General features: G+C 38.4%; 2 protein-coding genes across 3 annotated transcripts in view; both read right to left on the bottom strand.

The window, feature by feature from the left end:
• LOC128310920 (olfactory receptor 6C74-like) overlaps positions 1 to 18,386 on the bottom strand; it is a 33,265-nt gene that overhangs the window by 7,927 nt on the left and 6,952 nt on the right. Inside the window, exon 2 of one of the 2 annotated variants that reach the window (XR_008292090.1) lies at positions 14,075 to 14,237. Coding sequence is in view for 1 of the 2 variants with exons in the window: in XM_053207197.1 (XP_053063172.1) it covers positions 14,171 to 14,237 (67 nt within the window). In the remaining variant the exon portion in view is untranslated. Of the gene's footprint in view, positions 1 to 12,812; positions 14,238 to 18,386 lie in introns of those variants that run through there. The other variant, XM_053207197.1, reaches the window with a different exon arrangement.
• LOC106989573 (olfactory receptor 6C74-like) lies at positions 7,631 to 12,793 on the bottom strand. Its single transcript, XM_015088065.3, has one exon. It carries the CDS (start codon positions 12,791 to 12,793, stop codon positions 11,831 to 11,833), a length of 963 nt encoding a protein of 320 aa, XP_014943551.2. The 3' UTR covers positions 7,631 to 11,830.

The raw sequence follows: 18,386 nt of genomic DNA, 5'->3' as shown, positions 1-18,386 counted from the left end.
AAAAACAGCAGAAGAGATCAATGAATCTAAAAGCTGGTTTCTTGAAAGGTAAATAAAATTGATAAACCCCTAGCCAGACTTACCAAAAAGAAAAGAGAGAGGACCCAAATAGATATTATCATGAATGAAATAGTAGAGATCACAACAAACACAGAAATTCAATTATTAGAGAATACTATGAAAAATTATATGCCAACAAATTGGACAATCTGTAAGAAATGGACAAATTCCTAGACACCTACACACTACCAAAGGTCAAATGGGAAGAAATAGAAAATTTGAATAGACCCATAACCAGCAAAGAAATTGAATAGGTTCTCAAAAGTCTCCAAACAAATAAGTATCCTGGGCCAGATGGCTTCCCAAGGGAATTCTACCAGACATTGAAAGCAGAGTTAATACCAATTTTTCTCAAGCTGTTCCAAAAAACAGAAATGGAGGAAAGCTTCAAGATTCATTCTATGAAGCCAGCATTACCTTGATTCCCAAACCAAAGACCCCACTAAAAAGGAGAATTACAGGCCAATATCTCTGATGAACATAGATGCAAAAATTCTCACCAAGATACTAGCAAATCAAATTCAACATTACACTAGAAGAATTATTCACCATGATCAAGTGGGATTCATTCCTGGGCTGTAGGTTTGATCCAATATTTGCAAATCAAACAACGTGATACCCCGCATTAATAGAAGAAAAGAACAATATGATCCTGTCAATAGATGCAGAAAAAGAATTTGACAAAATACAGCATCCTTTCTTAATAAAAACCCTCAAGAAAGTCTGGATACAAGGAACATACCCTAACATTATAAAAGCTATATATGAAAGCCCCACAGCTAATATCATCCTCAATGTGGAAAAACTGAGAGCTTTCCCCCTGAGATCAGGAATACGACAGAGATGTCCCCTCTCACCATCGTTGTTTAACATGGTGTTGGAAGTCCTAGCCTCAGCAATCAGACAACAAAACAAAATAAACGGCATCCAGACTGGTAAAAAAGAAGTCAAACTTTCACTCTTCACGGGTGATATGATACTCTACATGGAAAACCTGAGAGATTCAACAAAAAAACTGCTAGAGCTGATACATGAAATCAGTAAAGTTGCAGGATACAAAATCAACATATAGAAATCTGTGGCATTTCTAAACACCAATAATGAAGCAGTATAAAGAGAAATTAGGAAATCAATCCCATTTACCGATTCAATGAAAACAACAAGATACCTAGGAATAAACCTAACCAAAGAAGTTAGAGACCTCTATTCTGAAAATTATAAAACACTAATGAAAAAAAAAAAATTGAAGAGGACACAAAGAAATGGAAAGATATTCCATGCTCATGGATTGGAAAAACAAAATTGTTAAAATGTCTATACTAGCCAAAGGAATCTACACATTTAATGGAATCTCTATCAAAATCCACCAGAATTTTTCACAAAATAGAACAAACAATCCTAAAATATGTATGGAACCACAAAAGACCTCAAAAACCCAAAGCAACATTGAAAAAGAAAAGCAAAGCTGGAGGCATCACAATTCCAGACTTCAAGATATATTACAAAGCTGTAGTGATCAAAACAGTATGGTAATGGAACAAAAATAGACATAGATCAATGGAACAGAATCGAAAACCCAGAAATGAATCACAACTATATGATGAGTTAATCTTTGGCAAAGCAGGAAAGGGTATCCAATGGGGAAAAGACAGTCTCTTTAGCAAATGGTGCTGGGGAAAATGAAGAGCAGCATGCAGAAGATGAAACTGGACCACTTTCTTACTCCATACACAAAAATAAATTCAAAATGGATGAAAGACCTAAGTGTGAGACAGGGAACCATAAAAATCCTACAGAATAAAACAGGCAGCTACTTCTTTCACCTCAGCTGCAGCAACTTCTTACTTGACACGTCTCCAAAGGCAAGAGAAATAAAAGCAAGATGAATTATTGGGACTTCATCAAGATAAAAAGCTTCTGAACAGTGAAGGAAATAATCCACAAAACTAAAAGGAAACTGACAGAATGGGAGAAGATACTTGCAAATGATATATCAGATAAAGGGTTAGTATCCAAAGTCTATAAAGAATTTACAAAACTCAACACTTAAAAAACAAATAACCCAGTTAAGAAATGGGCAGAAGACATGAATAGACACTTCTCCAAAAAAGACATCTGGATGGCTAACAGACACATGAAAAGATGCTCAAAATCATTCATCATCAGGGAAATATAAATCAAAACCACAATGAGATACAACCTCACACCTTTAAAATGTCTAAATTAACAACTCAGGAAACAACAGATGTTGGCAAGGATGTGGAGAGAAGGAAACCCTATTATACTGTTTGTGGAAATTAAAGCTGGTGCAGTCACTCTGGAAAACAGTGTGGTCGTTCCTCAAAAAATTAAAAATAGAACTACCTTACAACCCAGCAATGGCACTACTAGGAATTTATCCAAAGGATACAAAAATGCTGATTTGAAGGGCACATGAACTGCAATGTTTATAAGCAGCACTATCAACAATAGCCAAATTATGGAAAGAGCCCAAATGTCCATCGACTGATGAATGGATTACAATGATGTGGTATATGGAGAAGCCAAGATGGCAGAACAGCATGGAAGTTTTCTGTGTGTCTTGCATCCATGAAATACAACCAAATCAACACTAAACCATCCAGCACACCTAGAAAACTGATCTGAGGATTCACGCAACAATCTGCACAACCTGAACCACAGAACTCAGCAGGTACACGGTACAGAGAGGTGAATTGGAGGAGAGAGAAGCTGCACAGGGCAGGGAGCTGTTTTTGCATGAAAGGACTGAGATGGTGGGGGGAAGAATATGGGAAAAGCATCCCCCCCTCAAAAGCAGCTGGAGAAAGAGTGGAAAAGTGGAAACAGCCACAGGGACTTAACAAAAAAGGCAGAAAGGAGAAAGGAGAGGGTTTAAATTCCATTAACACTCTATAAACAGGGCGAGTGCAGAGTCTGAAATGCCGCAGTTTGATACCTGGTGGTGCTCTGGTGAGAAGGGTGAATCCCCAGGAGCAGAGTGAAGTCGAGGGGGTCTTCAGGCCACACAGGGAGAGACGGTTCCCCTGCGGGGAGAACACCTGGTAGAGGCTGTGTGGCTCCCCCAAAGGCAAAGTCCCCAGTGGACCCAGGAGAACAACTACATTCGCTTGTTCTGGAAAAAAGGTCATTAAGGCTGAAGCCTGGTGCCAGATTTATGTTGCAATTTTCCATAATCCCTGAAACGCTGCTGCTACACAATTGTGCGAACTTTTTCTGGGGCGGGCTGGCACCCACCTGCAGTCTCTGGGCATCAGCTGTGGCACAGTCCCATGAATGTTCCTGGGTGCACCGGCACCTGGCCAATGCTTGGTGAGACCCTCCCACAGAGTGGCAGAACGGGTCAAAGCCATAGTCCCTCAGAAGTAAGGGTCAGGAAAAACAGCTTCATCTGAGATAAAACTTAGGAGGGAGGTGCTGCCTGGGGCTTGGTCACAGTGTAAAAGTGGGGAATGTATGGAAGCTGAAGACAAAGGACAACAAATGATGGCTTAATTGCTGCTCAGGGAAAACAGAGTTTCAATACTAGAGACTGGGTAGCCGGGTGACACCATTTTCACCTCTCCCACACATGTGCATATGCACCTACAAGTGCCACAAAAATCCACCCCAGTAAGCTAAGCAGCGCCATCTAGTGGACAACAGAGCCATTATACCAAGCCCTGCCCAACTGGGCTAACCTTGCTCTCCAGGAACACAAGTCTCTCTGCCTACTTAGTTTATGGACTATAAAGCACTTCACAGTTTGACTTCTAGGGGAAACTGAAGTAATTTCAATCATATATCAGTCTGTTCACCAGTCCATATATTAAATTTTCTTTTTCTTTTTTCTCTTTTTCATTTCTTTTCTTTTTTCTTGAATATGGAAAAAGAAAAATTTATTTTTATTTTCAGTTTTTATTAAAAATATTTTCCCTAACTTTTTCTACTATATTTTTTACTTTCGTGTAATTTTTTTCAAATTCTATTTTATTTCCATCATTACATTTTATTCTACTTCAGTGTATTCATTTTTTCAAATTTTCAAATGGTTTCCTTTTTTTTTCCTTTCCCCTTTTTCTCTAATCTATTAAGCCCCTTTCAACACCGAGACCAAAACACATCTAGGATCTAGCATCATTTATGTGACTTTTGTGTGTGTGTTGTCTTTAATTTTTTAATTTTGATTTTAAATTTTATATTTTGATTTTTTTTACCCCAATTTGTTTTCTCCCTTCAAAATAATAAAACGAAGGAATTCACCCCAAAAGAAAGAGCAGAAAGAAACGACAGCCAGGGACTTAACCAACACAGATACAAGCAAGATGTCTGAACCAGAATTTAGAATCATGATAATAAGAATACTAACTGGAGTGGAAAATAGATTAGAATCCCTTTCTGCATAGATAAAAGAAGTAAAAGGTAGTCAGCATGAAATAAAAAATGCTATAACTCAGCTGCAATCTTGAATAGCTGCCACAACAGCAAGGATAGATGAGGCAGAGCAGAGAATCAGTTACATGCAGGACAAACTTATGAAGAATAATGAAGCAGAAAAAAAGAGAAAGACTAAGGCAAAAGAGCACGATTTAAGAATTAGAAAAATCAGTGACTCATCAAAAAGGAACAACATCAGAATCATAGGAATCCCAGAAGATGAAGAGAGAGAAATAGGGGTAGAAGGGTTATGTGAGCAAATCATAGCAGGAAACTTTCCTAACCTTGGGAAAGACACAGACATCAAAATCCAGGAAGCACAGAGGACTCCCACTAGATTCAACAAAAACCGACCATCAACAAGGCATATCATAGTCAAATTCACAAAATACTAAGGCAAGGAGAGAAACATGAAAGTAGCAAGGGAAAAAAAGTCCTTAACCTATAAGGAAAGACAGATCAGGTTTGCAGATCTATACACAGAAAATTGGCAGGCCAGAAAGGAGTGGCAGGATATATTCAATGTGCTGAATCACAAAAATATAAAGCCAAAAATTCTTTATCCAGCAAGGCTGTCATTCAAAATAGAAGGAGAGATTAAAAGTTTCCCAGACAAACAAAAATTAAAGGAGTTTGTGACCACTAAACCAACTCTGCAAGAAATTTTAAGGGGGACTCTCTGAGGGAAGAAAAGATTAAATAGATACATAGATAGATAGATAGATAGATAGATAGATAGATAGATACACACACCAAAAGCAACAAAGACTAGAAGGGACAAAAGAACAACACCAGTGACTCCAACTGTACAAGCAACATAATGGCAATAAATTCACATCTTTCAGTACTCACTCTAAATGTCAATGGACTCAATGCTCCAATCAAGACATAGCGTAACAGAAAGGATAAGAAAACAAGATCCATCTATATGCTGTTTACAAGAGACCCACTTTAGACCTAAGGACACCTTCATATTGAAAGTAAGGGGATGGAGAACCATCTATCATGCTGATGATCAACAAAAGAAAGCCAGAGTAGCCATACTTATATCAGATAATCTAGACTTTAAAATAAAGACTGTATCAAGAGATGAAGAAGGGCATTATATCATAATTAAAGGGTCTATCCACCAAAAAGACCTAACAATTATAAACATTTATGCTCCAAGTGAGGGAACCCAAATATATAAAGCAATCACAAACATAAAGAAACTCATTGATAATAATACCATAATAGTAGGGGACTTCAACACCCCACTCACAGCAATGGACAAATCATCAAATCAGAAAATCAACAAAGAAATAATGGCTTTGAATGACACACTGGACCGGATGGACTTAACAGATATATTCAGAACATTTCATCCTAAAGCAGCAGAATACACATTCGTCTCCAGTGCACATGGAATGTTCTCCAGAATAGACCACACAATAGGACACAAATCAGCCCTCAACAAGTGCAAAAAGATCTAGATCATACCGTGCATATTTTCAGACCACGACGCTATGAAACTCAAAATCAACCACAAGAAAAGTTTCTGAAAGGTAACAAATACTTGGAGAATAAAGAACATCGTACTAAATAATGAATGGGCTAACCAAGAAGTCAAAGAGGAAATTAAAAAGTGCATTGAAGCCAATGAAAATGATAACACCACAGCCCAAAACCTGTGGGATGCAGCAAAGGCAATTATAAAAGGAAAGTATATAGCAATCCAGGCCTTCCTAAAAAAGGAAGAAAGGTCTCAGATACACAACCTAACCTTACACCTTAAAGAGCTTGAAAGAGAACGGCAAATAAAACCCAAAAACAGCAGAAGACAGGAAATAATAAAGATTAGAGCAGAAATCAGTGCTATTGAAACAAACAAACAAACAAAAACAAAACAGTAGAACAGATCAATGAAACCAGAAGCTGGTTCTTTGAAAGAATTAACACAATTGATAAACCAGTAGCCAGTTTGATCAAAAAGAAAAAGGAAAGGACCCAAATAAATAAAATCAAAATGAAAGAGGAGAGATCACAGCCATAACAGCAGAAATAAAAATAATAATAAGAGAATATTGTAAGCAGTTATATGGCAATAAAATGGGCAATCTGGAAGAAATGGACAAATTCCTAGAAACATATACACTACCAAAACTGAAACAGGAAGAAATAGAAAATTTGAACAGACCCATAACCAGTAAAGAAATTGGATTAGTAATCAAAAACCTCCCAAAAAACAAGAGTCCAGGGCCAGATGGCTTTCCAGGGAAATTCTACCAAACATTTAAGGAAGAGTTAACACCTATTCTCTTGAAGCTGTTCTAAATAATAGAAATGGAAGGAAAACTTCCAAAGTCTTTCTATGAAGCTAGCATTACCTTGATTCCAAAACCAGACAAAGACCCCACTAAAAAGGAGAACTACAGACCAATTTCCCTGAAGAACATGGATGCAAAAATCATCAACAAGATATTAGCCAACTGGATCCAACAATACATTAAAAAAAATTATTCACCATGACCAAGTGGGATTTATACCTGAGATGCAGGGCTGGTTCAATATGTGCAGAACAATCAATGAGATTCATCACATCAATAAAAGAAAGGACAAGAACCATATGGTCCTCTCAATAGATGCAGAGAAAGCATTTGACAAAATAAAGCATCCTTTCTTGATAAAAATCCTAAGAAAGTAGGGATAGAAGGATCATACCTCGAGATCATAAAAGCCATATACAAAAGACATAATGCTAATATCATCCTCAGTGGGGAAAAACTGAGAGCTTTCCCCCTAAGGTCAGGAACAAGACAGGGATGTCCACTCTCACCAGTGTTATTCAACGTAGTATTGGAAGTCTTAGCCTCAGCAATCAGACAACACAAAGAAATAAAAGGCATCCAAATAGGCCAGGAAGTCAAACTTTCACTCTTCGCAGATGACATAATACTCTATGGAAAAGCCAAAAGATTCCACCAAAAAACTGCTAGAACTGATTCAAGAATTCAGCAAAGTGGCAGGATATAAAATCAATGCACAGAAATATGTTGCATTCCTATACACTAACAATGAAGTGACAGAAAGAGAAATCAAGGAATCAATCCCATTTACAATTGCACAAAACACCACAAAATACCTAGGAATAAATCTAACCAAAGAGGTGAAAAATCTATACACTTAAAAACATAGAAAGCTTATGAAAAAAATTGAATAAGACACAAAAAAATGGAAAAATATTCCATGCTCCTGGATAGGAGGAACAAATATTGTTAAAATAATACTACCCAAAGCAATCTACAGATTCAATGTTATCCCTATCAAGATAATGCCAGCATTCTTCACAGAGCCAGAACAAACAATCCTAAAATTTTTATGGAACCAGAAAAGACCCCGAATAGCCAAATCAATCTTGAAAAAGAAAACCAAAGCTGGAGGCATCACAATCCTGGACTTCAAGCTATATTACAAAGTGGTAATCATCAAGACAGTATGGTACTGGCACAAAAACAGACACTCAGATCAATGGAAGAAAATAGAGAACCCAGAAATGGACCCACAAACATATGGCCAACTAATCTTTCACAAAGCAGGAAAGAATATCCAATGGAATAAAGACAGTCTCTTCAGCAAGTGGTGCTGGGAAAACTGGACAGCAACATGCAGAAAAACGAACCTGGACCACTCTTACACCATACACAAAAATAAACTCAAAATGGATAAAAGACCTAAATGTAAGACAGGAAGCCATCAAAATCCTCAAGGAGAAAGCGGGCAAAAACCTCTGTGACCTTGGCCACAGCACCTTCTTACTCAACACATCTCCGGAGGCAAGGGAAACAAGAGCAAAAATGAACTATTGGGACCTCATCAAAATAAAAACTTCTGCACAGTGAAGGAAACAATCAGCAAAACTAAAAGGTAAACGACAGAATGGGAGAAGATATTTGCAAATGACATATCAGATAAAGGGTTAGTATCCAAAATCTTTAAAGAATTTATTAAGCTCAACACCCAAAAAACAAATAATCCAGTGAAGAAATGGGCAAAAGACATGAATAGACACTTCTCCAAAGAAGACATCCAGATAGCAAACTGACATATGAAAAAATGCTCAATATCACTCATCATCAGGGAAACACAAATCACAACCACAATGAGATATCACCTCACACCTGTCAGAATGGCTAACATTAACAACTCAGACAACAACAGATGTTGGCAAGGATGCAGAGAGAAAGGATCTCTTTTGCACTGCTGGTGGGAATCCAAACTGGTGCATCCACTGTGGAAAACAGTGTGGAGATTCCTCAAAAAATTAAAAATAGAACTACCCTACAACCCAGCAATTGCACTACTAGGTATTTATCCAAGGAATACAGGTATGCTGTTTCAAAGGGGCACATGCACCCCCATGTTTATAGCAGCACTGTCAACAATAGCCAAGGTATGGAAAGAGCCCAAATGTCCATTGATGGATGAATGGATAAAGATGATGTGGTATATATATATACAATGGAGTATTACTCGGCAATCAAAAAGAATGAAATCTTGCCATTTGCAACTATGTTGATGGAACTAGAGGGTGAACGAAATTAGAGAAAGACAAATATCATATAACTTCACTCATATGAGGACTTTAAGACACAGAACAGATGAACACAAGGGACAAGAAGCAAAAACAATATAAAAACAGGAAGGGGGACAAAACATAAAAGACTCTTAAATATGGAGAACAGAGGGTTACTAGAGGGGTTGTGGGCATTAAGGAATGGGTTAGGGGCATTAAGGAATCTACTCCTGAAATCACTGTTGCACTATATGCTAACTAATTTGGATGTAAATTAAAAAATGAAATATAATTAAAAAAAAGAAAATGTTGTATATGTATGCAATGGAATACTACTCAGCAGTCAAAAAGAATGAAATCTTGTCATTTGCAACAACATGGATGGAACTGGAGGGTATTATGCTAAGTGAAATAAGTCAGAGAATGACATGTATCATATGATTTCATTCATATGGGGAATTTGAGAAACTTAGCAGATGACCATAGGGGAAAGGAAGGAAAAATAAGATAAAAACAGAGAAGGAGGCAAACCATAAGAGACTCTTAAATACAGAGAACTGAGGGTCGATGGGTTTGGGGGTTTGGGAGATGTGGGATAAATGGGGTGATGGGTATTAAGGAGGGCATTTGTTGGGATGAGCACTGGGTGATATATGTAAGTGATGAGTCACTGGGTTCTACTCCTGAAGCCAAGACTATGCTGTGTGTTAACTAACTTGAGAATAAAACATAATAATAAAAAGCAGACAAAATAATTACCTTAATCTTTTTATTTTTTAAGTTTGTATTTTTATTCCAGTTAGTTAATATACAGTGTGATATTAGTTTCAGGTGTACAATTTCATGATTCAACACTTACATACATCACCCAGTGCTCATCACAAGGGCACATCTTAATTCGCATCACCTATTTAACTCATCCCTCCACCCACCTACCCTCTGGTAACCATCTGTTTGTTCTCTATAGTTAAGAGTCTGTTTCTTGTCTTTTTTTTTTTTTTTTGCCCTATGCTCGTTTGTTTTCCTTCTTAAGATATACATATGAGTGAAATCATATGGTATTTGTCTTTGTGACTGATTTACTATGCTTAGCATAATACTCTCTAGCTCCATCCATGTTACTGAAAATGGCAAAATTATATTCTCTTTATGGCAGAGTAATATTCCACATATATGCGTGCCACATCTTCTTTATTCATTCATCAGTTGATGGACATTTGGGCTCTTCCCATAATTTGGCTTGGCTATTACTCATAATGCTGCAACAAACACTGAGGTGCATGTATCCCTTCAAATTAATATTTTTGTATTTTGGGGGTAAAAACCTAGTAGTGCAATTGCTGGATTGTTCTATTTTTAACTTTTTGAGGAACTTCCATACTGTTTTCCAGAGTGGCTGCACCAGTTTTCTTTCCTACCAACATTGTAAGGGGGTTCCACTTTTGTAACATCCTTGCCAAGGCTGTTGTTTCTTGTGTTTTTAATATTTTTAGAGATGATTCTTCTGAAGAAATAGGAGACACATTCTAGCTGGAAAATAAGTGCTAAAGGTACACAAAGTTTAAAGATTGAGATGATGGAAATATTGGTTTTAAAATGGGTTATCAATCAGAACAAAACCTTATCATTGACAACACAAGTCAGCCAGGGGGAAAAAAAGCTTAATTTGTTTATTTTCATCAGTAATGTGAAGAAGATAGGCAAATAACTCAGATTACACCAACTTAGACTTTGGAAGAAATTACAGAAATATGAAACATGTGCTCCCTTATACTAACACACAAACATTCTGTGGTAACAGCTTTTATATAGGAACAAATCGTAAGTATTCATGCATCTGAGGGGCTGATTATGAATAAATAATTTAGGCAAATAGCAGCATTGGTCAGCTGTGACATGCTGTGGTTATTCCCTATCCTTACAGAATGTTCTAAGACTGAGAACAATTCTGTTCCTCTCCAGCATGAGAATTATGCCTATGTATGTAGCTAAGCTAAAGGCCAAGGACAGCATTTAAGAGCACACCTGATGCAAACCATATATATTCCAAGGTAATGGGTGCTATGACCATTATTTCCTTGGGCTAAGGATGAAGGGAATGTAGACCCAAGCATCGGTACTATTTCTGTCATTTTCTTCATAACCACAACCTAATATACAAGCATCTATCATTTTAGCTATCTAAATGCCTTTGGTAAATATTTATTAATTCTGTTGAATCATGTTCATGGCTAGATAGAAATGAAATAAAAAGAGTATAAATCACTAAATTTTAGAAATTTCAAGCACATGGTTTATATCAGAGATAAGAATCAAAATTCAGTAAAGGATCTTGCAATTAATCAATTGTCATCAATATGTGGAATATTTAGGGGCAGTAGGGTGGTTCAGTTGGTTAAGTGTCTGACTCTTGATTTTGGCTCAGGTCATGATCTCACAGTCATGGGATCCAGCCACACATTGGGCCTCCATGTGGGGTTTGGACCCTGTCAGGATTCTCTCTCCTTCCCTCTCTCTCTCTGAGCTTCCCTGCCCCCCATCTCTCTCTCTCAAATTACAGAAATAAACATTTTCAAAACATATATGTGGGATATTTAGGGAGAGATAGTTTTGCACATCCAAGTAAAATGTGGCCTAGAAAATAGATTTCTGTTTTGCTAGGGATGTACAAAGGGGAAGTGACATCTGCCAGAGACGCAGCACTACAACCCTATGGATGTCACATTGGCGAGAATGAAGACGATGATTCTCTGAAGACTTCCATGCCAAGGCCATATAATTTTTTTATCTTGATATTTTCATTCTGCACATTGTCTCCCTCAGAGCCTGGTGGACCTGCTTGTTCCGCAGAGTGTAGATGACAGGATTCAACAGCGGGGTCACCACTGTGTTCACAAGGGCAGCCTCCCTGTTGGAGTCCAGCTTGTTCATTTGCTTTGGTTTCACGTATATAAAGACACAGCTGCCGTATATCATGGAGAGGACAATGAGGTGAGACGAGCAGGTGGAAAAAGCTTTCTGTCGCTCCTTGGCTGATGGGAGTCGCACAATTGTGACTACTATGTTGCTGTATGCCATGACGGTTATGATAAGGGATGTCAAAAGGATCAACAAAGCAAGGACAAAGACCAACATTTCAACAGACTTTGTGTCAGAACAGGAGAGATGAATCAGGGCACCAAGGTCACAGAAGAAGTGGGGAATGACATGGGGGCCACAGAAGGATAACTGGGAAACCTTTACTACCAGACTAGTGATGAGAGTGAAGGCCAAAGTGAAGCAGGCAGTGACCAAGAGGAAGCAAGTCTTGAGGTTCATGATGGTTGGGTAATGCAGAGGCTTGCAAATGGCCATGTACCGATCCACAGACATCACTGCTATGAGGAGGAAACCTGCTGCTCCCAGATAGACAAACACAAAGGCTTGTATGAAACAGGCAAGAAAGGAAATGGTTTGCCGGCCTAAAAGAAAGATGACCAGCAACTTAGGAATAACAGCACTTATGAAACAACACTCAAAGAAGGAGAAAGTGCTGAGGAAAAAGTACATAGGTGTCTGGAGCCGGGAGTTAGCACAGGTGATGGTGACTATGACAGCATTGCCTGTAATGGATGCCAGGTAGGCCAGCAGGTGCACCAGGAAGAGGACCTTTCCCAGGTGTTGGATGGCAGGAAACCCCTCCAAGGTGAATTCTTGGACAGTGGTCCCGTTCCCCATTTCCATGGGCATCTCTTTCCACAGCATCATCCCTGCTGGTCTTAACCCAAAATCAGCAACCACAAGCTTTTAGAGGAGCATGCTTAAGGTATTTGCCAATCCAAGAAGGTGGCTAGACTGATGGCTAAGTAGTTTAGTCAATTGGTTCTTGAATCAGATGGACCTGAATTCAATACTAGTTCAACAGTGTGTTCTAACCCCTGAGATGGGTCATCTTTGGAAAGTTAGCTAACCTTGTGAACTTCATTTTCACCCTCAGCAAAATGAAACTGATAAGATCTACCTGTTTATGTTCTTGTGAGAATTAAAGCGTGTAACTCACTTGACATATGATGCTAATGTTTCCTGTTGCTCCTCAAGTCTAACTGTAATGCTATGATCTTTAATATAATGCTTAAATATAATATCAGCCGTAGGCAGGGTTATTGACATTTTTGTAGTTCTATATTTTATTGTTTTTAATGATATTATCAGTTTGTAAGTAAACATAAGAGTAATGTTAGTAATATTCCCTTTGAATATCCCTTTTAATAATGCAACACATTCTGTTGTCCAAGCTGTCATCATCATCTGTTGAGGATCTATGCTTGTTCTGTGTTGGGTCATTGAAATTCAGTATTTCTATGACTCTTCCCAAACACCATGAACCCCTTATTTTATAGAAGCAGAAACTGAGGTTTAGAGAGTGCCAGAGAACTTGGGTCACATAGCTGGGACTTTAGCCAGGATACCCGACTCCAGAGTACCTGCTGTTTCCAAATGCGGTGACAAAACATTTTAAAATGGGAGTAAATTTATTGTTGATGATTTCTCAACCTTAAGTGAAAGATTAGCTTCATAGCTTACTTGTTTCTACCCTTAGTTATAATCACTGATGAGTTACTGGCCTGTGGAATGACACAGGGCTTAGAGAGCATCTACTTTAGCTCAAGAATTTTATAGAAGAAACTGGAGACCAGAGACATTGGGTGCTGCTCAACAACAGGACATGAACTGTAAGTCCAGAATTGACCACCCACCCCTTGGGTTCATGCTGGCCTGTGAGGGTGGTGGGACTGACAGTAGGTCACAGGATTAACCTACTTAAGAGGATATTCTGGGAACCTGGCACACATACACTGACTCTTCCATGAAACTCAGTGAACATTCTTCTCTCTTCAGTCCTCTCAATCAATGACTTTTCTCAAGATGGTGTTTGGCTGTAGTATCTCAAAAATAGGCTAACCACTGGGAGTGTGGAATGTGTCACTCTCACTAACCCACTGTGGGCCAGATCCCCTAAAGTGCTGCTTGTGAAACCAAAGTGCTCACCCCCAGCCTGAAGGAGCTTCTGCTTCTGTTCCAGTTGTCCCCAGTAAGTCCACAAACCACCACGGTCCCTGAGGCCAGTCACACATAGGAGTCACCTCATGGCAGGCAGGACTTCCTCCTCTTGCAACTATTATCTTCCAAGAAATCGAGAGCTTGCTGTGGGCTGAGAGGAAAGGAGAGAAGTAAATGCATTTATCATAGCCTGTTGTCCTACAGTAGGGTGAATATGCATCCCATGTTGCCAGTGTCTGGCTGACAAAGCCCTCTTTCTATAGCCCAAAATATTTCATACCACAGCAAGGCTACATGGCAGCCTTGACCACCGAAACCCCAGAAAGGAGCAGCTGGAGTAAAACAACCACATTTCACTACCGCCAATTCTGGGCTAGAGCTGGAATCTCAGACTTAGGGTTCTTCTCCCAAGTGGGTAAAAGTCCGCCTAACATACAACATTGTGGTCTACCTCATTCACCGGCTTCTTATAGGTTTATCCCGGGTCCTGAGACAAGGTCCTTCTGCCATAGTGCTCCACTGTCACTGGTGAACCTGCTCCAAGATACCTTGTACTCCACCATGCTCCTCCATCATATCTTTACCTTTCCATATAGAGCAGCATCCTTGTTTTACTGCATTGACAATGAGAATCTGCTGACATGCAAGTCTGAGGCTCTCTGATATTTTTTATATAAGACTGTTTGGTCACCAAACAGGATGGACCCAGCCAGTGAGCAGAGAGTGCAGCCCCCTAATTTTACTAGATGATGAAGACACAGGGGCAGAAAGTAAAGGCACGACTGGTGTCCTGGGGGCAGCTAATTGGTCACTGTTGAGAACAAGTTACTAGGGCAACCCTTATTTATCTTATTTATCTTCTCATTATTTATGGTGACACTGATTCCCAGATGTCCACACTGCTCTCTGCCAAGAGTTTTCAAGAAAACTATATGACAATTTCCCAAGGGTTTCTAAAATCCCAAGCTGAATGTTGCTACTAATTTGGGGTACAAGTCCAGACTACAATTTTCTACATGTGGTATATGCCAGAGCATAGTTGTTAAAAGAACAGATTTTATGAGTAAGAGCTTGTTTACACCCTGGCTTTCATCAGTCTTTTGGGAAGATACTGGTGAAGTCCACCTTTCTTGGTCAACCATTCTTCATGCTTCTACCAATGTTATGATTCTTTTCATTGCATATTTTCACCTAATTTTGTTTTTTAATCTAATTTTGTATTTTAATTTTGTTCCACAATCTCCTTGAAAAGGAAAGCACACACTTCTTCCTCTTCGGGGAAGAAAAGGAATACTTGGTGGTTTCTATAAAATCTCTAACCTGGCAGGACCCTCTCTCTTTGAAAGTATCTGGGAAGTGGATCCTCAGATTCTTTCTAGATGGAATAGAGGAAGAGATGTGAGCCTTAGGGTGGAGAAGCTGTATCCATAGCAACCATTGGCTTGAAAAACTGCTTCCTCTCCTCAGTACCTCAGCTAGGCTGCAGTGGCAGGAGTGATCCATTTTTCCGTGGCCTTGGCTTCCCATTGAAATACAGAGAAGTGGACTACACTCCCAAATGTATTTGCAGGCAACCCTGGGGCATATGGTAGCTGTATGGAAATTTGTTCTGCTTGAATCTTCCTTCATAAGTATTGAACTTACAAGGTCAAGGCAAATATTACAGAAACTTTCACAAGTTTCATGTGGGTTCCACCTTTCCACTAATAGACAAAATCGTTTTTATAACACCTCTCCATCAACACACTTTGCTTTCAATCCAGGCCAAACCTGGGCTCCATGGTAATATTCTCAGTTGGAAGTTAGGAAAAATAAAGAATATAGGAGATGAGTTACAGAAGCCAGAGCAAAATGAGACTATACATTTTAATGCTCAGATAAAGGATCCTTTGCATGGGGTATTAATTTTATTCAGTGCCAGATTCATGGTGCAGAAATGAACCATGGGGAGCACCAATGCCAACATGACAGTGGGAGGGTGGGAGGAGAGGGTCTCCATGTGGTTTGATGGAAAGGTTTAGAAAGGGGACACTCAAAGAAATGAGCTGAACTAATTACACTTTGTATCTAGCATAAGGGGTGGTGAACTGACACCAACAAATATTTCAAATTGTTCCACTTTTCTGGATAGTGCCTTCATGGCTCTCCAATACCAATATTTCTTCATGTTTTTTGATGCAGTCTCAATGCAATATTTTTCCTTTTTTTACCTTGCCTCAGCAACATTTCTAGAAAGAAATTGCTATGGCCTATGTCAAAGAGGTAACTGCCTGTATTCTCCTCTAGGATTTAATGGTTTCCTGTCCCACGTTTAGATCATTCATCCATTTTGAATTTATCTTTTTGTACAGTGAAAGAAGGCGGTGCAGTTTCATCCTTTCGCATGTTGCTCTCCAGTTTTCCCAAACACCATTTGTTGAAGAGACTGTCTTTTTTCCATTGGGTATTCTTTCCTGCTTTGCCAAAGATTAATGGACCACGTAGCTGTGGCTCAGTTCTGCATTTTCTATTCTGTTCCATTGATCTATGTGTCTATTTTTGCTCTATTACCATATTGTTTTGATTACTACAGCTTTGTAATATAACCTGAAATCCAGAATCATGATGCCCCCATCTTTACTTTTCTTTTTCAAGGTTGCTGTGGCTATTGTGGTTCCATACAAATTTTAGGATTGTTTGTACTAGCTCTGTGAAAAATACTGTTGGTAATTTCATATGGATTACATTAAATGTGTAGATTCCTATAGGTAATATAGACATTTTAACAATATTTGTTCTTCCAATCCATGAGCATGAATGTCTTTCCATTTCTCTGTGTCCTTTCAGTTTTCTTCATCAGTGTTTTATAGTTTTCAGAGTACAGGTCTTTCACTTCTTTGGTTGGTTTATTCTTCAGTATCTTATTGCCTTTGTTGCATTGGTAATGGAATTGATTTCTTAATTTCTCTTTCTCCTGCTTCATTATTGGTGTCTAGATATGCCACAGATTTCTATACGTTGATTTTGTATCCTGCAATGTTACTGAATTTGTAAGTCAGTTCTAGCAATTTTTTGGTGGTGTCTTACGGGTTTTCTCTATAGAGTATCATGTCATCTGCAAATAGTGAAACTTTGTCTTCTTCCTTGCCAATATGGGGGCCATTATTTCTTTTTTTGCCTGATTGCTGAGGCTAGGATTTCCAGTACAATGTTAAAGAACAGCAGTGAAAGAGGACATCGCTGTCTTATTCTTGATCATAGAGGAAGAGCTCTCAGTTTTTCCCCATTGAGGTTCATATTAGCTGTGGGTTTTTCATATTTGGCCTTTAAAATGTTGACGTATGCTCCCTCTTACCCTACTTTGTTGAGGGTTTTTATTATGAATGGATGTTGTACTTTGTCAAATGCTTTTTCTGCATCTATTGAGAGGATTGGATGGTTCTTATCCTTTCTTTTATTAATATTGTATATCACATTGATTTGCAAATATTGAACCACCTTGCAGCCCCAGAATAAATCCCACTTGATTGTGGTAAATGATTCTTTTAATGTATTGTTGGATTCAATTTGCTATTATTTTATTTAGAATTTTTGTTTTTGTTTTGTTTTGTTTTAAATATAATTTATTATCAAATTGGCTCACATACAACACCCAGTGCTCACCCCAACAAGTGCCCTCCTCAATGCCCATCACCCATTTTCCCCTTTCCCCCCACACCCATCAACCCTCAGTTTGTTCTCCGTATTTAAAAGTCTCTTATGGTTTGCCTCCCTCCCTCTCTGTTTGTAACTATTTTTCCTCCTACCCTTCCCCCATGGTCTTCTGTTAAGTTTCTCAAGATCCACATATGAGTGAAAACATATGATATCTGTCTTTCATTATTTAGAATTTTTGAATCCACGTTCATCAGGGACATTGGCCTGTATTTCTCCTTTTTAGTGGAATCGTTGTCTGGGTTTGGTGTCAAGATAATGCTGGCCTGATAGAATGAGTTTGGAGGTTTTCCTTCTATTTCTATTTTTGGAACAGTTTGAGAAGAATAGGTGTTAATTCTTCCTTAAAAGTTTGTTAAAATTCACCTGTGAAGCCATCTGGCCCTGGACTTTTTTTGTTGGGAGACTTTTTTTTATAACTGATTCAAATTCTTTGTTGCTTATCAGTCTGTTCAAGTTTTCTATTTCTGCCTGCTTCAGTTTGGGGTGTTTATATGTTTCTAAAAATTTATCCATATCTTCCAGATTGTCCAATTTATTGGAATATAATTTTTTGTAATACTGTCTTCTTTTTTGTTGTTCTAAAAAATGTGATTTATTTTTAAAT

The sequence above is a fragment of the Acinonyx jubatus genome, chromosome D2, assembly GCF_027475565.1.
Source record: "Acinonyx jubatus isolate Ajub_Pintada_27869175 chromosome D2, VMU_Ajub_asm_v1.0, whole genome shotgun sequence".
NCBI lineage: Eukaryota > Metazoa > Chordata > Mammalia > Carnivora > Felidae > Acinonyx > Acinonyx jubatus.
Note: the sequence above shows the minus strand (reverse complement) of the source record. Positions and strands in the feature narration are given on the sequence as shown.

What these genes read in the sequence shown, in the direction of transcription:
- LOC106989573 (XM_015088065.3), bottom strand. Translation starts at nt 12,793, where the DNA reads ATGATGCTGTGGAAAGAGATGCCCATGGAAATGGGGAACGGGACCACT.